The sequence below is a fragment of the Sphaerodactylus townsendi genome, linkage group LG10 (assembly GCF_021028975.2).
Source record: "Sphaerodactylus townsendi isolate TG3544 linkage group LG10, MPM_Stown_v2.3, whole genome shotgun sequence".
NCBI classification, from domain to species: Eukaryota; Metazoa; Chordata; class Lepidosauria; order Squamata; family Sphaerodactylidae; genus Sphaerodactylus; species Sphaerodactylus townsendi.
In genome coordinates this window covers 22,677,361-22,704,755 of record NC_059434.1, presented here as the reverse complement: position 1 = coordinate 22,704,755, position 27,395 = coordinate 22,677,361, and the positions used below count along the sequence as shown (strand labels likewise).

The window sequence follows — 27,395 nt, the reverse complement described above, 5'->3', positions numbered from 1 at the left end:
GCTAGGGGTGTTCCTAGGGGTGGAGCCAACTTTAGTCAACTTTCATTGGGTTTCCAGCCCTCTCCCTGGCCGTATACTTAAGCCACCGGAAAGTGTGGTATAAATCCTTTTTTTGAATTTTGTTTTTCTAGGCGGCTGGGTTTTTTGTTTTGTTATTTGCTCCTTCCGGCATCGCCTGAAACCCTTTTGGAGGCAGCATGGCCATGCGGTGCGCCTCACTGTCTGGTTTAGGCTGCCCAGGACAAAAGGAGTGTTGTGTTCTGTCAGCCATACTACCATGCAACAAATAGTCTTCATTTCTCATTTATGAGATCTGCCATAGTAAGCCCTTTTGAGTCTCCTACAGGAGAGAAAGGGGGATATAAATCCAACTCTTCTTCTTCTTCTTCTTCTTCTTCTTCTTCTTCTTCTTCTTCTTCTTCTTCTTCTTCTTCTTCTTCTTCTTCTTCTTCTTCTTCTGAGCTGTTATAACAAAGCCCTTTTAAAAATTTCTAGAACCCAGACAGACGTCCTACATTTCAAGATCTCCTTCGAAATATTTATGCCATATCAGAGGATTCTTCTTGAGAAGGAAGGACAGAAGCACAGAAGGTCACAGTAGAGCTGGCCCGGAATGCTGCTGTGTTCTTTCTTGTTACTGGATGCTGCTGAATGGACCACAAAGGGACAAAGCAATAAACATGTAATATTTTTGTAAGAAGAGATTCACCAAGACAGCCGTCATTTCCTCAGCTACTTACGCAATACTCCCTCTGAACTGGACAACCATGAGTGTTGTCAAGGAACAAAAATGTAGACCAGACACCTCCATTTGACCACTAATCTACACATGAACGGCACACGTCTTTATTTCATTTCTACTTTCAGATAATAGTTATCACTAATCAAATATAACGAACCAATGTGGTGTAGTGGTTAAAGAGTGTCAGATAAGAATGTAGAAGTACTGGGTTTGAGTCCCTGCTAGTCTGCCCTGGAAGCATGATGAATGAACTTGGACCAGCTGCCCACACTCAGCCTGATTTACCTCCCGGGGTTGTCCTGAGGATAAACTAGAGGACAGGATAACGAGGTAAGCCACTTTGGGGCAAAAGGCAAGGTCTAAATCAGGGGTAGGGAACCTGCGGCTCTCCAGATGTTCAGGAACTACAATTCCCATCAGCCTCTGTCAGCATGGCCAATTGGCCATGCTGGTAGGGGCTGATGGGAATTGTAGTTCCTGAACATCTGGAGAGCCGCAGGTTCCCTACCCCGGTCTAAATGAACTAAACAGATAAGATGAAGAAGAATGAGTCTTGTGTAAGCATCAGCCTGTCTATAATATTCCTTTCAGGGGGATGTCTTTTAAAGCCGGCATCTCTCAGTGGCTGGTCAAAGCTATAAATATTGCTGCTAGTTCATAACCCCCGAGATTTCCCTCTTTTTAAATGTACCTTTTTGATTGTGAGCACTGATCAGCGACTCTGTTTTGCATTAAGGATTGTACTTTTTATATTTTATCACAGTCCCCTAGAGAATTTTTAAGTAGGGGCTGGTAGGCCTAAAGCCAATCATATCGATATGACTGCTGTGTGCATGTTAAAACGTAGTGATAGTGCATCTGATACACAGGGAAAAAAGGTGTATGTATCGAAACTTCTGATTGGCTGGACCAAACACTGCTGTAATTCATCCTGGTGCACAAGACAGCACTGTGAATAGACCATTGAGGAAGCAACTGGAGGGTGGACTTTGGCATAGCAATCTTACAGTAATTTATATAACCTGCACATTGTAAATAGACGTGTATTTATATGAAATCACAAGTGTACCTTTGACATGCATCATTTGTAAGGAAAGTAAAACACCTATAATTGGAATTTTGCCATACACTGGAATGCTTCAGTCATTTTCTTGTTTGAATTTGGCAAATAATATGAGCTTTCTAGCCCTATTAATGAATTATTATACAACCAAAAGCGTATTTCACTTGACATCTTGCTAATCATGCTGCACCATTCATTTTATGCTTTTATTTCCAGGATTCCTCCCAAGAAATGTTGCTGCTTCCCACTAAATGCCAAGATCTCTTGCAACAACCAATTTAAAATGGGTTAAATTAAAAATGGGGAAAAACTATTTAAATAGCAGACTTCCAGGGTGGACCTCTGGCACATTAGCATTAAGATTTTGTCTCTCTTGCTGTGGTAATTCTGGGGATTGGGCTGTATTTCTGCCACTTGATATGGTAGGGTGGGTGTCTGGATCTGCCTTAGTGTATAATTGGTGGATAGGGGGACTCTCTAAATATCTAAAATAAATAGGGATTGCAGTTCTCTCATTTCTTTTGGATCTCTTGCTCAATCTGGTACGGTGCTAAAAATATACTTGTAAACATTTTCTTTTTAATAAATACTTTTAAATTTTGGATGGTGGTAGTGGTAGTCTGTACCACACAGACCTCCACCATCTTGGATAGGCTATTTTTAAAAGATGGCACCAGGACACTCCTACTCCTGGGCACCGTGGGGATGATATGCTGCCTGATGCACCCCGGGAGGAATAGCTGCCTTGCCGACAGCCAACCTTCCTCCTGGTGCCATCTTTTTAAAATAGCCTATCCCAGAGAACAGCAATTCCTATTTATTTTAGATATATCAGGAGGCCTGGTGGCTCAGATCAAAAGATTAACGACTGAAGTTTTCCCATATTTTCTAAAGAAGCAGATAACAGTGCTTCATTCCAGAAACCAGTTTGTAGACAAGTGCCTTTTGGGGACACAATAGAGCCAGGAGGATAGCAAAGCAGACGCTTTCCTGCTTCAGTTAACTTTTGCCAGATATGTGGCCCTTTCTCACCCAGGATATATGTGCCCTTGAACTGTTTCAGTCTGGTTTCAGGTCAGGCTTCAGGACCAAGACAACTTTGGCCTTTCTGGTAGACTATTTGCATTTACAAATGGATAGGGATTATGCCGACAGCAGTCATCACCAGAGATCTTAGTATCCCATTTGGAGTATCTAGCACAGGGGTCTGCAACCTGCGGCTCTCCAGATGTTCTTGGACTACAAATCCCATGCTGGCAGGGGCTGATGGGAATTGTAGTCCATGAACATCTGGAGAGCCGCAGTTTCCAGATCCCTGATCTAGCAGATAAGAGGTGCAGCTTCATGGTGTCCCAAATCTATCCCAACTGTGGTGCTTGGTGAATTGGAGTCCGCTCCTTAGAAGTTCCCATCTGCAGAGACACAGGATTCTGCTCTCTCCCACATGCATTCAGTATGTATGCAAGATACTGACATCATCCATACCTTTGGAGTAAGGGATAATCAGTGCACTGATGAGATCTCTCCCTCCTCCCTATATATATTCATGCCACTTTTTAAGGAAGGAAAACACACATACACAAAACTATACTTTATTCCATGTCCAACATAATTATAATAAACCTTCAAAATCGTTCATCAGAGTAAAACATTAAAAACCCAATCTTATTCAAATTAAATAGCTTAAGACACATATTTGTACAGAAATGTTTAATGCTCTGTGTTTTCTGAATGATGCAAAAAGTTCTCCTGACTGACAAGAACTAAGAATACTTTCCTATGTAGAGTAACTCCAGTCTACTCCTCTTGATTTCCATGGGTGTAAACTGGAGTAACTCTGCATTGGATTGCACCACAAAATGCTTCTCTGGACTTACTTCACTGTGAATGTCAATGCCAGACAAATAAAGCAAATGGCAAAACAGCTCTTTCCCAAGGAATCCAATTTTGTTTTTAAACATGCTGAAATGTCTAACATTGATATACAATACCAGTACAAAAAGTTATTTCCATTGGCCTAGTGGGTATTTGGTCAATCATTACAATGTAGTAAGTAAATACAAAAACATCATACACACATAAAGTGCCATATAAAAGGTGTTATGCACAAGTTGTATTGCAACTCTTAAATGAGAATAAAATGCCAGTTTCTGAATATAACCATAAATCACGCATCTTCATTTTGCATACTACCAACTATTTCAGCAGGCAACAACTAGATTATACCCAAATTCTCACTTAAAAGTTAAAAGTTCAGCTCACCTGTACATGTACTTCCTGATAGAGTATGAAAACATAGCAATGGGGGGGGGGGGCGCGCTAAAAAATGTTCAGCTGGGTGCTAGCTGTATTCTACTAATGTGAATTTCCTGTGTTATTAGCGCCTTACATTTAAAAAATACAACAGAAGTGTCACAAATCTGCCTTGAAAAATTAATATACTCCAAAGTGTAGACCCAGCTAAACTATATTTCAAGGTAGTTGCTGCTTCTCAGAACAAAAGAACATGAATTTAAGATTAGTCTTTGAAATAAATAAGCCACATTCCAGGGAGTCTGGCTTTTGGTCTTTCTTCCACTAAAACACTGTTAAAGGGAAGGAAAAGCCATCATAAACAAACAGCTCATAAGGGCTATATGGGGAACTCCCTGTCACAAAGTTACTCCCCCCAAAAAACCCCAACTCACCTTTAATCAAAACAAGAAAATTTCAAATTACCATACAACTACACATCAAAGCAATCTGGGAAAAATAACACTCTCAAATTCTAGATTAGGGAAGCCTGGGTTGGAGGCCTGTGAACAATTATTTGTGTCTTATGATAATTTGGTGGCTGAACCAGGTCATCTTCTACGTAACAAGCATTCCCAACACCCCTTCCCTTGAATCATATGGGGAGATGAAGGGCCCAGAATGAGTAAGCCTCTAGGCACAGGTGTTCCCACAAAGTCACTGGGCATTTTTCTTTTAGGCCTATTTAGAATAATCAATCATTCCACCAATATTGTCTGAAATTGCATGATTTCTCACCAGAACTGGCATTAATAAGAAAGAAATGCATTGAATCTGGCTGGCAAGTCTATTTACATCATACAAAAAAAGAAGAGGCTAATGTACCGGATTGGAGCCACTGGTGTTAACAGTAAGATACACACAGTAGCTCTTCTGTATGCCTCTAGATAGTTCAGTATGGAGAATGCCAGTGAAACCAGAAGGCTTGTCTTAGTGCGGCTGTTCCCCAAACAGTTCCTAGGAGACCGGGTACCGAAAACAAACATATAAAGCTACTGCGGCCAGACTTTGCTCTCTAAAGCAATTACATTTCAAAGTCTATACTGATTTCATTCATGTAATGCAAGTGTAACTTCAGTACTCTTCTGATCTGTTGAAGCTTAAAGTGATCTTTTTTCCTTCGTTCTCATTTTATTTTCAGAATTTAGAATTGATTAGCTAAGATTGTAGGTGCTGTAGGTGCTTACTAGCACAACACAATTTTAAGGCTAAACTTTTAAGAACTGATGTTAGATGACTACAGTTACTTTTTGATTCACACAATGGTGAAGGAGGTGACCAAGACAACAATGCAGAGGCTGCCTGTACTGTGAAGCATTCAAATAAAAGTCCATGTAAACCGTACATATTGTCATGGGTGGGAGAACATCAGAACATTATTTTTTCATCTAGCCTGAGAAGCCATGTAATAACTCATTCCTATAACATGCAGCCAAACCCACATGAAAACCATCCTCCAAATTAATTCAGGTATTTTAAAAGGTATGTTAGAGGACTTGGTGACCCTACCTGTAGACTCATCCATGCAGCCAAGTATCTTGAGCTCTTCTCTAACATTCTGCCCCCATAGCCAAATATGTGATAAAAATATGTATCCAAATTTCAGTTTCCATCTAGCTCTGATGGACAAGAGGAAATTCTTTTAGAAATCGAATTGCAGAGTACTATAGCAAATCTTGGTCAACCTGAAACAGTCCAATTAAGTATATTAAGGTGCATTCTCATAGAAGAAATGTTTCAAATTATATTCCTGAAACTCTTGATAAGACACCTAGTGACGTAGATCTGTGGCCCAGGGATTTGTTATCAGACAGGAGTCTATGAGAAAATAAATTTAAGATTTACAAAATCAAGTTAAAATATGCATGTAATAAGAATTAGAATATATTTATGAAATTCAGTGCCACCTGATCGATGACAGATCCTCTTTTCAGGAGAATATACAGTGCTTTGCTAGAATTTACAACCAGACTGTTTTTCCCCTTCAAGACAACTACTATCTGAAAATCCTCACAGCATTCAGTAATGAAGATTTTGGGAAGCTCATGATCCCCCCCCCCCCCAGCCCCAGCCACACCCTCCAGGACAACTGTAAAAGCACTCATTTCAAACAGGAAAACCATAAAGTGCTACATATGGCAATATGCTTTATATACAGTGTTATTTAGCTCAAGAAACCCTTTAACAGCACCCAGTATATCAGTGAAGTTCATGTGCTGCCAAAAGTTTGGAAGGAGAATATGGAAACTCTTCACAACACTTCCTTTTCTGTGACTGTTCTCCATTCCTCCAGTTGCACCTGTGCTGCCATTTGTAGGAAGAGAGGAGGAAGGTGCTGAGTTCCCTAGACCTTATTTTCTCCAATTGGCTGACTGGGAGCTACAGCCTCATGAATGGTGGCCATCCTCCTGCTCACTTCCTTGGCTGAACAGCAGATTGTCCTCATCACCTGTCTCGGTGCCTTCCAATAAAGTATGATGGACATCATAATGGCAGAGAGGCAACATTGGATCTTTTTTAGTGGTAGATGTCAACTGATTCCAGGTGATGCTTATGTTTTTGAAAGCTTGAAGAAAGAAAATGCCTATAATGATAGTGACGAATCCACTCAAGGTCCCAACAATATCGCCTAGCGCCATGCTATTCCATTCTTTGAAAAGGATGATGGAGCAGATCAAGACGGTGGTTGTGAAGAACACGTAATATACGGGCGTCACCAGAGATGTATTAAACACATCCAACGATTTGTTGAGGTAGTTAATCTGTGTGCTGACAGATAACACCAAAACCGCCCCCAAAATATATATCAGTGGCGACCGGAAGACAGGCTTGTGGTGCCACAGGTCTTTAATTGCAATGCCAAGGCCCTTGACAGAGGAGACGGAGAATGCACCAATCAGGGAACAAATGGAGATGTAGACCAGAATATTTGTTTGACCAAACTTGGGTGCAACAAAGCAAATGAGCACTAGTGAGATCACAATTATAAAGACGGCAAACGTAATGAACACTGGGAAGAGAAAGAGAAAAAGGGTGGGGGAAGGATGTTACAACAAGCGATCAGCAACGTCAACTGTATTTTGTCCAACACAGTGTAGAAATATGTAACTAATTAAATTCAGTTGTATCCACAACTAGTGTTGGTCAATGCCAACCATATTCGGATTCGGATCAGTCTCAGATCAATGGGTTCGGATCACCCGAATCCCGAACCTGGCTGATTCAGACACATCCGAATCTGTGGGAACATTCAGATACGTTTTTATTTTTTTAGGTGTTTTTTCACATTTCGGCCTACAGGGGGTGCATTTTTAGATGTATCGGCACAAACATTTCAGGGTATCATCAGGAGACTGTCCTGATGATGCCCCCCAAGTTTGGTGCAGTTTGGTTCAGCGGGGCCAAAGTTATGGACCCCCAAAGGAGGTGCCCCTATCCCCCATTCTTTCCAATGGGAGCTAAGGAGATGGGGCTACCCATTTGAGAGTCCATAACTTTGGCCCCCATGAACCAAACTGCACCAAATCTGGGGGGTATCATCAGGAGAGTCTCCTAAAGATACCCTGAAATTGTGGTGCAGCTAGCTTTAAAAATGAGCCCCTGACAGTCACCCCCCAAAATTTGCTCAAGATTCTTTGTTCTGCAGTGACTTTGCTGCATTGCTGTCAATGGGGAATCTCACACAGGTCTCTTCAGCAAGTTCATTGGTGGGGGAAAGTAATTGTTTTTGCCCAGCATGGCCTTCAGTGGGCCTTGCTGTTCTGCCCAGGTGGCTCTGTGGTGGAAATTAGGCGGCCCTGCCCAGAACAACCAACTCAAAAGGTTGTCCCCAAATGTGCAGCACAGAGCCAGGTTTGCAGAACAGCAAGGCGCACTGGGCAAAATGGCTCCCCACCAATGAACTTGCTGAAAAGTAATGATAGTCAACAGATTCTGCAGTGACTTTGCTGCATTGCTGTCAATGGGGACAAATAAACCCTTCCTGTTTGATTAATTATTTCCCCTTCTCTAGAGTTTGCCATGTTCCCCCTCAGTAACCATGAATCAAATGCTTGATTACCAACTGGGTGTGGTGGTGAAACGTTTCTGTTTAAACTCCACAGCAATCTAAGTCCCTTCCCCAAGCCTTTTTATGACTGTTGTAAAAACAGATATGTTTTTTTTAAAAAAAAATGAGTGGTGGCTTGAAAACCGTGTGTCAAAAAACGTTGAAGAACAGGAGTTTGGATTTATACTCAATCTTTCTCTCCTGTTTGGAGACTCAGTTTTCCGAGTGTGCTGCACATACACCTTGTCAGGTAGGTGGGGCTGAGAGAGTTCTGACTAGCCCAAAGTCACCCAGCAGGAATGGGGAAACAAATCTGGTTCACCAGATTAGTCTGCTGTACATGTGGAAGAGTGCTTCTCCAGATTAGAGTCCACTGCTCTTAACCACTACACCATGCTGGGCCAAGTCAAAGGAGACACAGGCTCATAAAGCATGGATGTTCATGAGACACATAGCAGTTTTCTTACAGGGGAGGGCAGAGTTTATACTTCTAGGAGCAGCTTAATTATTTTTCCAGAACACTGAGTGCTGCCAATCAAATATACAGTAACCTCTATGTTTCTCCTGGAAAACGCAAACAGCTGCTTTGTGGTTGGGACAGAGACTTAATACCATACACGTGAGCCAGTGTACTGGTTAAGAGTGTTGAACTAGTATCCAAAAGACCCAGGTTTGAATCCTCACTTGAGCCATGGAAGCTTGCTGGGTAACCCTGGGCCAGTCATATTCATACCTCACCTGGTTACTGTGAGGATAAAATGGAGATGAGAAGAACAATGTAAGCTGCTTTGGGTCTCCATTGGGGAGAAAAGTGGGGTACAAATTAATTAATTAAATTCTCCTTTCTTGACCAAAGCAAGGATGCCTGTTTTAAGGAGGAGAAGCAGATGGGAAAGGGTACCAACGCTGTCATCTTCCCATCCAGAGGAGACCTGCAATGCGCCTGCTGCTGCCTCCTCCTCTTCCTCCTCCATACGAAAGAAAGAGGAGGGATGTTGCAGCTTTTAAAGGGGACGATAAGAGAGTGATCACGGCGGCACTAGAGGAGGGGTGAGCTACTACTAATTGGCTGGAGCATAGGTGTCAAACTCGTGGCCCTCCAGATGTTATGGACTACAGTTCCCATCATCCCCTGCCAGCATCATGCTGGCAGGGGATGATGGGAACTGTAGTCCATAACATCTGGAGGGCCGCAAGTTTGACATCTGTGGGCTGGAGAATCATTGGTCTCTCCCTAGGGACAATATGGTCACCTGTGAGCAGCAGTGGCGTAGGAGGGTAAGAGCTCGTGTATCTACTCTGGAGGAATTGGGTTTGATTCCCAGCTCTGCCGCCTGAGCTGTGGAGGCTTATCTGGGGAATTCAGATTAGCCTGTAGTCCATAACATCTGGAGGGCCACGAGTTTGACATCTGTGGGCTGGAGAATCACTGGTCTCTCCCTAGGGACAATATGGTCACCAGGAGCAGCAGTGGCGTAGGAGGTTAAGAGCTCGTGTATCTAATCTGGAGGAACCGGGTTTGATTCCCAGCTCTGCCGCCTGAGCTGTGGAGGCTTATCTGGGGAATTCAGATTAGCCTGTGCACTCCCACACATGCCAGCTGGGTGACCTTGGGCTAGTCACAGCTTTTCGGAGCTCTCTCAGCCCCACCTACCTCACAGGGTGTTTGCTGTGAGGGGGGAAGGGCAAGGAGATTGTAAGCCCCTTTGAGTCTCCTTACAGGAAAGAAAGGGGGGATATAAATCCAAACTCTTCTTCTTCTTCTGTGGTTTATTAAATGTTGTGAGGAACCTTCCATTTCAATTCCACTTGCAGATGGATGTGGAAATGGAATAAGCAGCAAAGAAAGGTTATAGCATTTCTCCGACTAGCATTTCTATGAAGCTGTAAACCAGGAGCACATCTGAGGCTTTCCTCTCCCCAGCCAGCAGGGTTTCCTCAAAAATGCCCATTCCAAAAATGGCGTTTCACTTCTGGTGTTGTGGCTTCCAAAATCTCATGCACAGATCTAAACAAGTCACGCCACCAACTTACTTAGGGCCCCTGAGTTACAGTTAATCCCGTGTGGTTGTGTTTTATGCAAATTCAGCTGCCAGCATTATTTTCTTCAAGGAGGACATGAGGATGGATAATTTGGAGATAATTCTATTTAAAAATAATCTCTGTGTTTGATTTTTTTTTTACTGACATTCATTTGAATTTACAATAACCTTTTTCCACACGACTGGCAAAACAACGCTAAGCAACTGCCAAATTGGGAAGGGGCCATATCTCAGTGGCAACATACATCCTTTGCCTTTGCATACAGAAAGTCCCAGGTTCAAATCTTAGCATGCCTAGTTAAAAGACTCTCGGGAGAAGGGCTAGGAAAGATCCCTGACCAATAAACCAGGTTTATCAGGACAGAGTCTTCCCATACCATGCATTGTTTGGCATTAAAATGATGTAATGTAATGGAGGTGAGGGGACACAATGTGGCCCATCTGTATGCCTGACCTAAAGATCTATGGATGGGACCATGCAAAACTATGATTGTGCATGATGGGGAGCATGCCTGGACAGCCACCTTACAATAGGGCTATGCATGTAGAGTGCCATAAGCACATGGCCATTTACTGGCTCTAAGAATGAACCTTCAGAAAAATTTAGTACATCTTTTTCACAGTATTTACTCACACCAAAGAGACTGCCAAACTGATCTACCTGGATCTTTCAGCTTTGGTTCCAATTCGTCCAACGACACAACTTCCTCCTCATTAGGAACATGGATTAATATTCCAATGGCCCCCAAGATGCATAGTATACAGCCCATTTTCCCATGAATGTTGAGCTTCTCATCCAACAGACTGGAAGATAATATTGCACTGTTTGGATTTTTAAAGAAAGGAAGGAAATATTAAACAAAAACAGAACACTAAGTGTAATAATAAAAACTTTAAATTCAGAAATTTTATCATTAAGAACTTCCTAGGACAATTATTTCCATGTGTGATTGACAACTCCCTTGTCTCCCTTCCCCCCCCCCCCGCCCCCCCAATCCCAACAGCATCCTGACAAACCCCCATAATACTGGGAGACATGGGAATATTATTTCAACTGGCGTTTGGGACAGCTGCAGAAGGAAGGAAAAAATCACTCTCTGGCAGATGGATGAGGAAAGGCAGGAATCATTGCGCCTGCAGAAATGCTAGTCTGGATCGAAGCCTTGATCTGCAATACGTGTCAACAAGAAAGGGATGGATGGGCACGTGGATACATACATGTGCAATTGAAGTTCTCAACTGCTGACAGACAGATGCTGCTAGCTTGTCCATGTACATGCTGGACAGGGATCAGATATATGTGTCACATAGGTAAGAGCAGTGGCAGAAGAGCAGGGTGGGAGTTTGTACACAGGGCTGGATCCAGATTCACCTTTCCAATGGCAGAATGCAACTTTCCTTCCTCTCTCCTCCTCCTGATCACCACCAAATGCTGTCCCTGGGAAACCTAAAGAAAACCAAGATGGGGGATTTGCAGCAGGAAGGGGGATCGGTGGAAACTGACAGTTTAGTCTGGATTCAATCCACAGTCTGCTGCTATGCATGTTGCATCAGGTGACTGTGGGAATCATCCCTAATTTGTTCACCGTCTCATTGTCACACAAGCCCATCTTTTAAAATATTGTTTATACCGCTTCGGGGGTAGGGCGGTTTATCAAATCGAATAAATAATAAATAATAATAATAATAATTACTATGCACTCCCTGACAAAGTGTTAACAGGGAAAGCACAGAATTCCAGAAAAGTTTTGCCTATAACTGAAGTTAATGGGATTTTAATTTGAGAGCAGGCAATAAATGCGCTCTGTGAAGGAAGGTGTGGAACAAATTATTATTATTAATTTATTTATTTAATTGAATATACCGCCCTATCCCCGAGGGGCTCATATACTTAATCAAAGAAATACTTAATCAAATAGGGGAGGGACAGACAACTTGCATAAGAAATATGCATTCTGGGATTGTAAAACTACCAAATTCACAAGACTACTCCACAGTGGTTGCACTGACTTACAGTGTAAGTAAGTACTCTAAGAATGTGATTAATTAAGATTGCAGGCACTAGTCAAGACAAGATTCAGTAAGATTCAGACAGCTCCGTGGCCCAGTCCTGATCCACCATCTGGACTGAACCCCAAAGTATTTAGTATATGCAGATAAGAAAAATGAAATTTAGCACTAGGTTGTACCAACCTTACAAGAACACTCAGTGCACCCATTGGGGTTACCAAAGTTGCAGGTGCAAAGGCATACGCAGCAAAGTTTGCTGCTTCTCCTATTCCCACTGCAAAAGAAACAAGCTGTCATGAAAAATGCTGATTTGCCAGTGGTTACGAGCATACTATTGCAATCAGATAAAAGGAAGCAATGATATATTCCTTTTTGCCTATATGAATTGCATCAACCCTTCCCCCTATGTCTGCAGCTGACTTGTAAGCCACCCAGAGACCAACTTTGGTTAGGAATTGGACAGGGTATAAATGTAATAAAAAGAAATATTACTAGAATAAGTGATATGAAGTTAATGAACACCCCTGGAAAGACTCCATTCAGAATTATTTCCTCGACTATATCACTGTATGAGAAGTTAATGGCAGGATAGCTTTCCATAAATCAATTAAGGCTTGAACATCAGTAGTGAAACAGAAGAAATGCTGAAAGAGTAACCCTTGAGAAGGACAAATCTCAAAAGAATTTTGGGTAATATTTACTTTTGCATCTTCTACTCCAAGATGTTCATTTGCCAACTTAAAGCCAACAAAAGAATTCTGAAGTAAGACTACTAGTGCATTTTTAAGTGCTAATGTTTTATAGCAACTCAGTTACCAAGTACTGTTGAGGGAGGGACTGTGGCTCGAGTGTGCATGTTTGGGAATGTTTGAGCTCTTTGGATCAAGTGGAAATTACCTTTGGGTCAGATTCTCAATTGTGCATGTTTCCCCCCTCTTCAGATCAGAGAAGCTGCAGATCAGAGAGGCCCCATGGTTTCCATGAGCAGGGAAAGCATGATCTTTCCACTGCCTGCACAGGGAAAGCAAAGCACACCAGTGTGTGGTTTGCTCTGCTCGGCTTTCCCGCTCCTCCCTTTCTTCCCCATGCAAGAGCAGTTCCCCTATTATTTTCGGCGGAGCCTCCTTTTTTTAAAAAAAGACTTTTTATCTGTCGCACCAGTTATTATTGAAGCAAAAAAGAAAGAAAAGAGGCGGCAAACTACTTTCTGACCCAGAAATAAGGGGCCAGGAAAAATGGCAGCTCGGCCCAGGAGAAGCAGCAGGTCACCTACTCGGGTGTAAATGGGGAAATGCAAGGAGACCCTGCTGCAAAGCAGAGAGCCACGTGGCAGACAACGAGTGCACAAAGGACCCTTGACAGACAAAAGATCTTACTCAGTATAGTATAACTTCACATGTCTGAACTGTTGCATACAGCACCAGTGTTTCTTGCAAGAGACACGATTCAGTATGGGACACATTTGTACACACTACTTTAGAGAACTCAATTGACTTGCCAGGCAAGAAATACTGGAGTTGCCTAAAGCAGTTGCAATATTTGAAGCTACCTTTCTAGAGTTAAAACCAACACATATACTTACTTGACAGCAGCCCTGCCCACCATAACCATTCCTTCAAATACAAATATCCACCCTGTCCTGAAAAAGAATTATTTGTGATCAAAATAATGTAGAAAGACTTCTAATAAATACTTGAGGTCTATCATCTGGTTGGATTTATGTTTTGAAAAATAACTCTCCGTTGATTCTTCATCCCAGTATGCCTCTATATATTCAAGGCTTAAATATTAATCAAATATTAATGCATACAAAGCTTAAATATTAATCAAATGGTCTTGTAAAGAGCTTGCTTTATCACCATCTTAAAACTTGGGTGTACATGATATTCTTTCAACCACATCTTCTTCCTTCTGATTTTTTTTTCACTGTCATCCTGCCTGAAGCGCTCTGTGAAACTCAAAAGCTCACACACATTGTGAAACTTGTTGGTCCTAATAATGGTTATTCTAAGATGATTATTATAAAAAAGCATATTTTATTTATTTATTTTTATTTATTGTTGCATTTTTATATCGCCCTCCCCCGGAGGGCTCAGGGCAGTGTACAACATTAACAAACAGACAATAAAACAAGATAAAAATAAATTAAGACTTAAAATGCAGCATTCAATATCAAACCTTATTTAAGTTTTAAAATAGATGGCATCCGACTATTAAAACCTCCTCTTAAGAGAGGGGGTTTCAGTATATATTCAGTATAATGGTATATAAAATGCATGTAATAAACAAAAAATAATAAATATGAACAGAGGATTGGCTTCAAGTACACTCAAGCTTTAAAGGAACCATTTTAAAAAAAAAACCCAACAAAAATACCCCCCAGAAACTGTACTTTTGATTTCTGAATTTCAAAAGAGGTTATTTCTTTGCAAAATTGTAAAGCAAAAAACATTTCTTACCAGCTCTAAGGGCTCCTTTTCCAGCTAATCGCAAAAGGCCCTTTTTTTTCAGGATAAAACTGGAACCAATGAAGATACTGGAGCTTATGGCTAGGGCTGCACCAACCAATAAGCTGTATTTGCTTCCTGTAGTTGGAGAAACTTTCAACTTTGCTTCACTGGGGCCAGAATAAACAAAGAAGGATGGCTGCAGTGCAGATACATTGAATATTTGACACCATGCACGATGTGCGCTGGAGCAAATCAGAGGAAACACATCACCTAGGAAAGAGGGGAAAATACTTATTTCATTGAAGCCCGTCAAATCCCAAAGACCTTGAAGAAAGTGTTTCAAAAACCAACAGAGCATGTTTTATGAAAGGTACCGTTCCTTACCCCTGAAGATTTTTTTGTAAAGCTTAAAGGCAGATGTAACTCAAAGCCACCAGTATTTGTCTCATACCTCATCTTAGGATACAATAACTGCTGTTTTTTTTATAATTCTGGAAGTTTGTTTATGATGATTTTATGTGGTTTTATGCTGTATGCCGCCCAGAGCCCTTCGGGGATGGGGCGGTATATGAAATTAAATAATAATAATAATGATAATAATGATAATAATGATAATAATGATGATGATGATGATAATAATAATAATAATAATAATAATAATAATAATAATAATAATAATAATAATAATAATAATAATAATAATAATAATAATAAAAAATAATCTACTGGGGGTAGGTAGAAGCAGCGAGTTTTGAAACCTTCAATTTGATAAGACAGCAAAAGACACCCCCCAAAAGAATCAAAGTAGGCATGTCAAACTGCAGGTGGTAGCTGGAGATCTTGGGCTGTTACAACTGATCCCCAGGTGACAAAAATCAGTTCACCTGGAGAAAATGGCCACTTTGGAAGGTGAACTCTATGGCATGTTACCCCACTGAAGTTCCTCCCCTTCCTAAACACTGCCCTGGCCAGGCTCCTTCGTCAAAATCTCCAGGTATTTCCCAACCCAGAGCTGGCAACTCTCGTTCCAAGATTCGGAGCTAGTCAGAGAGTGTTGCCAAGAGATTTCTCACTGGCAATAGCCCTTGTCAGAATACTAGGACTGTGGAGTGGCATTGCCTGGGATTGGTGCTATCTCCATAAACTCTGGTTTTGCTAGTCATTTTATGTTATGTATAAAGCTTTAGGCATGCTGACATAATAAACAGGGGGCTTGCCATTGGCCCAACCTATATATTTTGTAAAGAGATGCTATAAAATATACAAGTCTCCAGTACTCCAGAAAGGTGACATTATCAGACAGTTTCTAGAACTACTGCTTAGCAAAGTAGGTATGAACCGAGGGATTTTTTCTGGTTTTAACACTCCTTTTCCCATTACAAGTAGAGCATTTTACTTGTCCTTAGGATTGTATATCAGTATATTAGAAGCTGTCTTCCACTGAGACAACATTGTTCTGTTTCACTTGTATTTGACTACCAGAACTTCTACAGGGTCTCTTGCAGGGTTTTTTCCCCTAGTTTTGGTACTGAGGAATCTTTAACTGAATAAGCCAGGAGTTGAAGCGTGCAAGTCATGTGCTGTCTTAGTGAGCATTACATTGTGTTTTAGAAGGATAGAGGTAAGGGAATGTTAAAAATATGGCACTATTAAACATTCCCAATCTTAGTCCCCTTCCGCACACGCAGAATAGATGCATTTTCAAACCACTTTCACAACTGTTTGCAAGTGGATTTTGCTATTCCGCACAGCTTCAAAAAGCACTGAAAGGAGTTTGAAAGTGCATTATTCTGCATGTGTGGAATGAGCCTTAGTCTCCTAAAAACCACCCTTGGATTACTCACTATGGTGCAGTAATATGTCTGTATTTATGTAGAGACAACAACAAAGGTGGTAAGTATATTAAAGGCCATTTCCGCACGAATGCGGAAGCGGCCAGGTCAGTGTACTTGACGCCGACCCGACGACGCTAGGACCGTCCACATGGACGGTCCTAGAAAGAGCCAGGCAGCCGGCGCCGCGGAGCGCCGGCGCCTGGCCGACCCGGCGTGTCCCTGGGCCTCAGGCGCGTCGCCGAGGCCTGGGGACACGCCCCACTGGCCCTTTGCGCCTGCTCCAGCGGCGCAGGGCAGGGGGGCGTGTCCCCAGGCCTCGGAGGCAACCGAACCAAAGGCAAATAATTCCTGAAGGCGGGGGGGGGGGGGGGCCCGGCGTTTCCTCAACAAGCGCTTTGACACTGGGGCGCGCGCCGGCGTTAGGACTGGCGAGGTGGCGAGGTCGCCCTGTCGCGAATGGCAGCCTGGGGACGGCATTTTTGCCGCCGTTTATGGCCGCCGTTTATGGCCCGTGCAGAAAGGGCCTTCGTGTCAAAAGAATAGGCCTTAATTTTTTTTAACTTACTCTCACTCAATCCTGACCTGGATGGCCCAGGCTAGCCTGACCTTGCCATATCTCAGAAGCTAAGCAGGGTCAGCCCTTGTTAGTACCTGAATGGGAGACCAAGGAATACCAGGGTCGCTATGGGAAGGAAGGAAATGGCAAACTGTTAGGCCGTTTCCGCACGGCCGCCATGCGCCCCCACGCCGCCAAGAGTTCTGCCGGCGTGGGGGCGCAAGCCTGTCCGCACGCAAGCGTGCGAGCAGGCCAAGCAGAACCCCGCGGAAGAGGCGGCTCGCATGGAGCCGCCTCATCCTCAACCCCACTCACGATGTCTTAAGTGCAGCCTGCTGGCGTGGAAGCCCGCCACGCTGCCCCTCCGACCCCTGGAGGTGGGAGGACAGTGTGGCCGGGGCTTCCATGGCCAGCAGCTAAACGGAGACATCGCGGAGTGGGCGAGACAGCGATCTTCCCTGCGGCCAGCGGTTAGCGACTGCGCCGAGAAGACGCTTCAACAACAACCCTTTAAAGGGTTGTTGTTTAAGCGACCTGGCGCCGCCCTGGGAGGAAGCGCAGTCAGGTGGCGCTGCTGCGTTGCAGCAAGCTGCCTGTAATGCTTGAAGCAGCGGCCTGGGGGCGGCGTTTTTAACCCCCCCCGGCCGTCGTTTTGGGGCCGTGTGGAAACGGCCCGAGTCTCTTGCCTTGAAAACCCTACTGGATTGCCACAGGTTGACTATGACTTGACATGACTTTACACACACAGTCACACTCAACAGATTTCACACAGATTCTTTCAAAAATTACATCATAATAGGTGGACATCTTGTGAATGGACCATTCCACAAGTGGCTGAGATCTACAAAAGACTTTCTTTTGGGGGAGAAATGGAGGAGAGAAAATAGCCCCTAAGCAAAAAGAAACACAGCACAATTCTGTTTAGTGTATGGATTCAGATGGGTAGCAGCATTAGACAAAACTTTAACAGTTCGAGAACTGGAGATCAGAAAATCTATTGTTACATCTCGTAATGAACATTTGCACTGAACTGATTGCCAGACTGATTAAAGGGATTCATTATTTGGTTTTTTAGAATGATTTTTACATTGAAAAGCAGATTATAAACTCACAACAATGCTTATGCAGTTGAAACAACATGCATGATTTTGTTTGGCACTGCAGGGAATACCGGACTGGAAAAAATATTATGAACATTACTCTGTGGTGAACAGAGGAATACTAGAAATAAAATAAAATGTCCTTACCTTAGGCAGGGCTGCTGGAAACTATCAGGGTCCCGCAAGAAAGACCACTCTGAGCCCACCCTGATCCAGCCTCTCACAAAAGAAAATCACGTAACTTGTCCAACCTTATAGCCCGCCCCAGGTGACCACATATTTGTTCCCCTTAGTTTTTCCTTGGCAGCTTGATTTCAAAAGTTATTTTTAAAAGGTTGTTGTTTGAATTGTGCTTTAAGTCACCCTGGGAAATTTTTCTGGAGAGGCTGTTAACAAATGGACTAAATACATAAGAGGAGTAACATTTACACAACCGTTCAGGAATAAGGCCGTTACTTCTCTTGAAAGAGAAGTCTGAATTTTTTGGGATATTACATTTTGGAAGAATGTGGAGCTTAAATATACTTTAAGTTCTAATTTGAAAGAGAACTTTTGCAAAACGATGAACCAATGACGTACAAAATGATGTGCACCAGAAAAAACTGGCAAGACTGTTAAAAAATGTTTCAAATAAATGTTGGACACCTGAACATCAAGAGGGAACTTTTTATCACTTGTGATGGACTTGCGGAACAGTTAAAGAATTTTGGAGGTCAATACATACAATTATCAAAAACATTTGAAAGACTAATATGCAAATGAAACCTGAGGCTTATCTGTTGAGATGTATGAAGGCAACTTCAGACTCATTAAAGGGCTTCCCCGACTCGCAAACCAATGTTTTTCAGAATTCTTAAATTAATCCAAAAAATTTTTACATGAAAGGAGTATTAAAAGTACAACTCCCTTACCTGCTGTCTGAAGTGGTACAGCTAATTTGCTACCACAGGATTCCACCACCTCATTCTGATCTATGTTTAGACCAGGCCTCCATTTCTGGGGCTGGGTGGCTGTAGGCTATACCAGTGTAGCTGCAAACAATAGGTATCTCCCACAAAACAAAGGAACCCTTCAAACTTTGCTCACTAAAGTGGTAGAATTTACCCCAATAGTTCTCACCCACAGTATGTAACATTATGGATATGACTAAAGTATTTACAAGGCACCATCCCACAGACCTTGCTATGCAAACACAAACAAAAAAGCCCTGTTTATCCAAAGCCTTACTTATTGAGAAGTAAATCCCATGCATTGTAAGGGATCTAATATAACACAAATTAAATTGGATTGCGCTATAAGCTTAAAATAAATGTCTTGAGGGTTTATGTTAATTTTGCAAACACGGAACAGAAACAAATATGCTAAAATAACTTGTCTTGCAGAGGGACTAGGCAGAATAAAGATCTCCTCGGGCTGTGGGTTCCAATTATTTCTTTTGGAGTAACTATGTAAACACAGGTGTATGTAAAACAGGTATATTTCATTTAAATAGTTTGGTAATTATGTTTTTAATATCTTTGAAACGTCTTTTGGAGTTTTTCTTTTGCAATTAGTAAGATTGCAGCTGAATTCAAAAATGCACACAGTCGAATATCAATTGCATTAATTACCATGGTTTGCTTCTAACAGATACCTTAAGAGGAATGCAAAAAGGTTTTTTAACCAAAGAAAAACCTTTAAAGTGCAGCAATGAGAAAATACTAAGGCTCATTCCGCACATGCAGAATAATGCACTTTCAAACTGCTTTCAGTGCTCTTTGAAGCTGTGCAGAATGGCAAAATCCACTTGCAAACAGTTGTGAAAGTGGTTTGAAAATGCATTATTTTGCGTGTGCGGAAGGGGCCTAAGATAGTGTTCAGAAAACCATAATACAATAATCCAGTGGCGTAGCACCAAGGGGTGTGTGCGACGGGCCTTTATGCGATGCGGTGCCGGGCGCATGGCGCATATAAGGCACACACTCATGGCCCAGACGCCATTTCCCCTCATTCCGGTACTGCAATAATCTGTATTATTAATTTGGAAAAAAGAAATACATTTGATCAGAAAACAACTTTTCCCCTTGCTTGGCCCTTTAAAACAGAAAAGTATCCAAAGTCTGCTTCCCTCATTAGGTTTGCTAGGTTCCTTCCAGCCACCAGTTGGGGACAGGAAGTAGGGTTGCCAGATCCAAGTTAGGAAACTCCTGGAGATTTGAAAATGGAGTCTGGGGGGAACTAGAACCTCAGTAGGGTATAATGTCATAGAGTCCACCCTCCACGGCAGCCATTTTCTCCAGGGCAACTGATATCTGTAGCCTGGAGTTGAGATGTAATTCCACGGGGGCGGGGTGCCCCAGGTCCCACGTGGAGGCTGGGATCCCCTTCAGTTGCACTTCCTCTTCTTTACAGTTTCTCCTTCTTCTTTATGTTGTGTGTTTGTATCCTGTACTGATTCCTTTTCTTATCTCTTTCTGTCCTGGCTAAACATTGTATGTATTGTAGGAAAATGTGGGGGGAAGGGAGGCAGATTACGACACGCCAGGAGGGAACTTCTGGTGCTACAGCCTACCATTTTTCAAGCCACAGCTTGGCAACAGAACCATTTTTCAAGCCACAGCTTGGCAACAGAACCATTTTTCAAGCCACAGCTTGGTAACAGAGCTTGCCACCTAGAACCTGTGTATTTATACTACAAATCTTAATAAGCAAGAGTCAATGAAAACTGAATATGAAGGCGGTGGGCAAACACACCCACAAGCTGACTGTCATCTACAATAAACGAATCTCTTTTTTTATTCATAACTCACTTTTACTATGTACATAAGGAAGGGCAGAAAGGCAAGGGAGGAGTAGGAAGCAAGCTTTGTAGGACAATTACTCAGTGTTTACAGTTTTCAGAATGCTCAGAACATTATCAGAGGGGAGAGATGTATTTCTTAACCCCCTATGATCAGGACTCGTATAGAACATACCTTTTTAAAGTCCACAAGTGTGTGACGTTTTCAGTCTGGGTGCTGCCGGCAATAGGCAACGGCTGACCAAAGCCTCTGCCCCCAGGTGTTAATAGTGTAAAGCGTGGCCAGGAATGTGAGCCAAAGGGCTCCTGGCCTTCAGGTTACAGCCTAGAGCTACCAGGGAGATCCATTTGCAGAGATAATGAGATTTGTTTTCTGTTTCAGAAAGCTTCATCCCTTCCCCCTCCTGTTTGTTATATTTTTAATATTTTACTTTTGTATTATAAGTATTGTATTATAACCGCCCTGAGCCCTTCGGGGGTAGGGCGGTCTATTAAATGTAATAAATAAATAAATAAATAACAACAACAACAACAACAATAATAACAACAACAACGAAGACGACGACGACGACAATAATAATAAGCTGCTTTGGCTGCACTGTGGAATAAAGCAGGATAGAAATGTATGAATGAAAGTGTCTGTTCAATACACAGTTATTTTTGCGTCACATACGATGCTCAGTTTCTGATAATAGTGTCTCTCACGTGTACACCTGACCAGAGATCAGTGTTGGTGTATCAATACAGCAACACTGCTCCAAATGTTGGGATCCAACAATTTATGTTCACATGAGCTGTCCCGCCCCCGCCCCCGCGCCCCCGCCCGCCCCCGCCCGCCCCCGCCCCCAACCTTGATCATGAAGCTGCCTTATACTAAATCTGGCCTTTGGTCCATCAAGGTAATTAAAGTCTACTCAGACTAGCAGCAGCTGTCCACAGTTTCAGGGAGAGGTCTTTCACATCACCTACAAACTAGTCTCTTGGAGATGCTGGAGACTGAGGTCATTTATGCATGTGTGGCTTCCTACACTTTGAGCGAATACTCCCTTTGGGTTTGATTCTCAGTTGTGTACACATTTTCCTCTCTCAGATCAGAGGGTCAAAACAGTATCCAAAAAAAGTGTGACCTTTTTTCTCCCTTCGCAGGGAAAGTGAAGGAGATCCCAGTGTGTTACCATTTTCTTGGGTTTTCTTGCTCCTTTCCCCGCTCACCTCACATTAGTTCTTCTCGTTCTACCGGCCATCATTTCAGGATGATAAAAAGGGTTGGGAAGGTCCCCTCGCTGATTTCTTTCTTTATTTTCATTGTTAAAGTCAATCGCTGGGGTATTAGGCAGGAGTGGTGAACCCAATGAAATTGAGAAGGCTGTTTCAGTGATGTATCACTAAAGACCACCACCACCACCAAAAGGTAGCAGGCAAACCTCCCAAATGGAGTTTGAATGGCAACAACAAAGAGGCAGAGGGTGGGCAAAATGATTGATTGACTGGGGTAGAAGGGAAAAAAACCACGGGGCAAGGAAAGAATGGTGTAAACAGGAAAATCCCAATGTATTGTTGAAGGCTTTCACAGCTGGATTCAACTGGTTCTGGTGGGTTTTCTGGGCTGTGTGGCCATGGTCTGGTGGATCTTGTTCCTAATGTTTCGCCTGCATCTGTGGCTGGCATCTTCAAAGGTGTATCACAGAAGGAAGTCTGTTACACACTGTGTCTCAGTTACAGTATGTAACAGACTTCCCTCTGTGATACACCTTTGAAGATGCCAGCCACAGATGCAGGCGAAACATTAGGAACAAGATCCACCAGACCATGGCCACACAGCCCAGAAAACCCACCAGAACCAGGAAAATCCCACTTTGAAGTGCAGTTAGAAGACTGACTGGGACAGCGTAGAGGCTCTTGAAAATGAGAGACAGCCCCTCTTCTCCCGGACATGACAGCTACTTAACACAGGCTCAGAGCCTTCCTTCTACTTATGCATCTTTCTTTTTGTGGAGAGGCTCCAGTTCTGCAGGCATTTCTCTGTCGCTAGGTATTTTCAGCTCACTGGAAGATACTGGCCTTGCATGAACATAAGTGCTCGATGCCCAGCCATTGCCTCCACAAAAGAAGAGGATACTGCACAAGTGGAAAGTAGGTTCAGGATTCAAGCCACTGTTCTTTGACCATGTCTGTACAAAGCATTTGATCTCATCCGCTGTGCAGCTGGGCACAGAACCCATGAGACATGAAATTTCTACCCGGAGTTTCCATAGCTCTTGGCTGCGATGCCCAGCCACCAAGAGGCATGCTTATTAAGCAATGAACCTCCAACTAGGTCAGCCAGTTGCTCTACGGCATATTTTGATACCGGTAAGCAATTGCTGTCCTATGACAAGTGAATTTTCATTACTTGGAAACTCCCCGGTTAGAAAAACAAAGATCTGCTGATGATTGCCAATAATTTCACAATACATTCTAGATCAAATGATTACAGAAGTTAACACATGAACAACATTCACCCTCAAAGTCCATACTGCTCCTAGAAATTTGGAAATTTTGCCTTTCTTTCTGCCTTGAAATAAACATGGACCAATCAGCGCTCCAGAACAGAGCCTCAACCTATACTGAATATAAGGCCAGCCTACCACAGTAAGTTAAGATGATCTGCCCCGGAGCAGAAACTTGTCAGTTCATTTATTATTGTACTACTAATGTCTTTTTTTCGCATTTGAATTATCTGCCTGTGGCACCACTCTATCTTGGGACTTTTCTCCTCGCCGATATGCCTATTTCCCTGTACTGACATCACATTTCACTCCATACACACCAGGCATGCTTAAGCCTTATCCATGACTCAGTGGAAGATTCCACATAGATTATTCAACAATATTTGCAGTACTATTAATATCACTTTTAATTGTCTGCTTCCCGTCTACTGTGAGATTCTGCAGCTGAAACCTGTTTCAGATTTTTACCTTCTGATTGCCTGTTTGATCCTTTGCTACGGAAGAAGAGCTGGCTGTGGTTAGTGTATGAAAACACACATCCTAAGGATACTCAGAAGTGTAATATGTCACATACCCCAGGACTAAGTGCAAGCAGCAAGAAGAGGTTGTAATGTACATCCTGGTGATTTCAGAGTAAACCTTTGCCCCCACTGCACGTGACAGACCTGTAGGGAGGGGAAAGCCCTTTGTGCAGGAGATGGGTTAAGCCCTGGACCTTTTAAAGCACAATATCAAACTTGCGGCCCTCCAGATGTTATGGACTACATTTCCCATCATCCTCTGCCAGCATGATAATGGCGGGGGATGATGGGAACTGTAGTCCATATCATCTGGAGGGCCATGAGTTTGACACCTATGTTTTAAAGCATAGTCTCTATAGCTGAATTTTTTGTCTCTCAATTTCCTTTTAACATGGGCCCCTTCCGCACACGCAGAATAATGCGTTTTCAAACCACCTTCACAACTGTTTGCAAGTGGATTTTGCTATTCCGCACAGCTTCAAAGAGCATTGAAAGAAGTTTGAAAGTGCATTATTCTGCATGTGCGGAAGGAGCCCTGTATAGCTATTATTCCCTCCCTCTCTCCCTCAGCAACTGCAGTTCTCAATCCACCTGTTCTCTGCATCAAGTCATATAAGACCACACCGACAGCCAGGGTGGCAGAAGGGTTAGAGCGCCAGACTAAGATCTGAGAGACCAAAGTTCAAATCCCCACCCTGCCATAGAAGCTGGCTGGGTCACCTTGGGCCAGTCGCAGACACTCAGCTAGCCCACCTCTCAGGGTTGTTGTCATTAGCAGCCCTGAATGTGAAGAAAAAGAGTAAATCGCCTTTAAAGCAGCACTGGGCTGTCGCTTGGGTTTCGGTGTAAGAAACTATCACGGCCACGGGCTGCCCCTCCTGAAGAAACAGAGAAGGTGGTCAACGCCTCTGAGCACATGCAAAGAGCGACGCACAGCCAAGCCCACTCCTTACAGTCCCTATCCCTCAATGGGATGGAGAGTTTCTAAAGGAAAGAGAGTCGCTTCCCAATCCCCCAGGTAGGCACCCGTCTCGACGCTTTTCTGCCCGCTCTTTACAGAACCGCGACTGACCTTCGCGACACGGATGCAGGATTCGCACCGGTGTCTCCACCATGGCTGTAGAGCTTTGCCAAGCCGCCGACACGCGAGCTCCCCGGGAAACCTCTCGCCGGGGAAGCGAAGGTAGCAGGAGCCACCCTTTCGCCTGCGGGACGAATTTGCTTTTCGCAGCCTCTCCCCTCGCCGCGCGCTCTGGCCAATCCCAGCTGACGAGGGGGCCAGCCCAGCCCTCCTTCCATTGTGGCGTAACCATTGTGACGCCCAGGAGCGGGGGAAAGTTCGGCGCGCGGCGAAGTTGACGCAGAGAAAAATTTTGTTTCATGACTGGGGAGGGGAGGGACGGACGGCGTGGGCGGGGGTCTTTCCCCTGTTCCAGGACTGGCAGGTTGAGCCCTTGTCCAGTGTGTGTGTTTGGGAAGGGGGGGGGGGGGGACTCCGCTTTGACTAAATCCAAATGGTCTTTCTTTTGAAAAAGCAGTAACAGTAACAGTAAACCTTTATTAGGCATACATAGTTCTGCACATAGTATGTTCGTGTCATAAACAACAATACAGCTATAAAAATCCCAAGACTCAAAGTTAGGGTAAACTATATATACAGACTTTCGGGAGACCTATTTTAATATCCAGATGTTAACTTTTGAAAAAGCTTCATACCAATTCTGAAGAAGGATGCTCATGCTTATAATATTTGGGAAACCTATCTCTAATTTAGAACCGTTTTTCCATCTGATGAGTGGATTCCGCACCACACAGCATATTTATAAGGAGTTGCAATCGATAGAAATGAACTCGTTTTCCCCTTTGATGAATGAAAAACGAATTCATTTATAACTAGTGCAACTCGTTATAAAAATATGCATGAATCTACTTCGGTAAATTCTTCAATCTTCTGCCACCCTTTTGATCAAACACTTTAACTTTCCTGTCTAGCTAAGCATATTTTAGTATTTTATTTATGCTTTGCACTGTTCAAGGAAGGCATAATTATCCAGCTAACCTCTTTACCACAGACAACTTAGGTACAGACTCGCAAATTTTAGTATGGGTAGGATTGTTATGTGGATGTTATTTATATGTCAATTTTAATGTTTTATAAAATGTTGGAAGCCGCCCTGAGCTGGCAAGAGGAAGGGTGGCTTATAAAATTAACAAACTGAATTAGACAAAATAAATGACGTCTTCAGGCCCAAAGGATGCTGATGTTTTCCTTCCGAAAGGAACAGAACATGGATGCTTGAAACTGCCTTATACGGAGTCATGGCATTGATCTACCAGGATCAATATTAGCTGGCAGTATCTGTCAGAGTAAACAATACTGGCCAGAGGCATACTGGGGGTAAATGCTGCCCAGAGTCAAATTGTCTCCAGATGCCCCCCTCCCCCCATGGGGCTCTGGCCCCATCACTGCTGCCAGGTGCCCTCAACCCTGCCCATGTTGATGGCACATGGGCGGGGGCAAGGTCGCTCGAAGATGACGAAGCTGGTCGTCTCCAAGCGCCCTTGACCCCACCCATGTTGCCATCGCCATGCACATGGGCAAGGTCTAGGGTGCCCAGCTCCCCCACAGCTCCCCCCCTTGGCTCCCCCCTGCCGGCTGGGCTCTCCCCAACCTGGGCAGGCCAGAAGAGACTGCAGTCCCCGACCTCCGAGACCTGCTTTTATAAGCACTGAGGCTGGGGGTGGGGCTTGGGGATCAGGGCACCCTTGACCTTGTCCATGGCAACATGGGTGGGATTGAGGGCGCTCGGAGCTGACAAGGCAGCAGGAAGTCCTGTTGCCTCGTGGCCTTCAAGCGCCCTTGACCCCGCCCATGTGTGATGACATGGGCAGGGTGGAGGGCGCCTGGCTCCACCCCCACTGTCAGCTTCCTGGTCACATGGGGGGCTGATTTTGCGCCCCCACGTGATCAGAAGAGTGACAGTGTGTGCCCAGTTGCCCAGGTGGGACGAAGTCTAAGAAAATGTTTATAAGTAGACCTCACACATGTTGCATGTTGGTTGAATGTGGTTTTTTTTTTTAAAGGATTCACGATGAAAACCCCCCATACAATTAGGATCTGGATTGGACCACGGCTGCTGGAAACATGATTAGCTCTCCAATCCATAAATCCTAAACATCCTTTGTCATCACTAAGATTTTTTGGAATTGTGGCCAGTGCCTCACACCAAGGACCACTTTCAAAGGTGGGAGTCTTTGGTGGGAGCCTCATTTTTGGGTCCTGAAAGATCACTTGCCTACATTGTACCTGGTTGGAAATTTTCCTGATCCCTTCTGAATGGCTGGTAGATGATGGCTGTAAACCCTAAGAACACTGAATAAGGTAGCAGTTGCTTCTGCCTAAGATTGCTCCTGAAATCGATTTGCTGACCCTAAATAAATTTCTCCTACGGGGATACAGTGAAAATT

General features: G+C 43.5%; 2 protein-coding genes across 5 annotated transcripts in view; one reads left to right on the top strand and one right to left on the bottom strand.

The window, feature by feature from the left end:
- The window catches only part of TEC (tec protein tyrosine kinase), a 55,322-nt gene extending 53,453 nt beyond the window's left edge, over nt 1-1,869 (top strand). For all 4 annotated transcript variants that reach the window (XM_048508878.1, XM_048508876.1, XM_048508875.1 and 1 more), the window contains 2 exons: nt 496-1,099; nt 1,242-1,869. In XM_048508878.1, the coding sequence (XP_048364835.1) occupies nt 496-567 (72 nt within the window). In that variant the 3' untranslated portion in view covers nt 568-1,099; nt 1,242-1,869. The remainder of the gene's footprint in view (nt 1-495; nt 1,100-1,241) is intronic.
- A 1,512-nt stretch (nt 1,870-3,381) lies between these two features.
- On the bottom strand, nt 3,382-25,126 carry NIPAL1 (NIPA like domain containing 1). Its single transcript, XM_048508682.1, has 6 exons — nt 25,000-25,126; nt 14,657-14,917; nt 13,780-13,836; nt 12,381-12,471; nt 10,849-11,009; nt 3,382-7,107 (listed from the first exon to the last, which is right to left on the bottom strand). Exons 1-6 carry the CDS (start codon nt 25,040-25,042, stop codon nt 6,485-6,487), a joined length of 1,236 nt encoding a protein of 411 aa, XP_048364639.1. The 5' UTR covers nt 25,043-25,126; the 3' UTR covers nt 3,382-6,484.
- Nucleotides 25,127-27,395: the final 2,269 nt, after the last annotated feature.

Bases quoted from the DNA above. Each gene is read 5' to 3' on its own strand.
- NIPAL1 (XM_048508682.1), bottom strand. From the start codon at position 25,042: ATGGTGGAGACACCGGTGCGAATCCTGCATCCGTGTCGCGAAG. The intron at 14,918-24,999 runs GTCAGTCGCGGT...CCTCTTTCCTAG, and splicing joins CCTGCATCCGTGTCGCGAAG to GTGATGTGTTTCCTCTGATT. The intron at 11,010-12,380 runs GTTGGTACAACC...AAATCCAAACAG, and splicing joins GCACTGAGTGTTCTTGTAAG to TGCAATATTATCTTCCAGTC.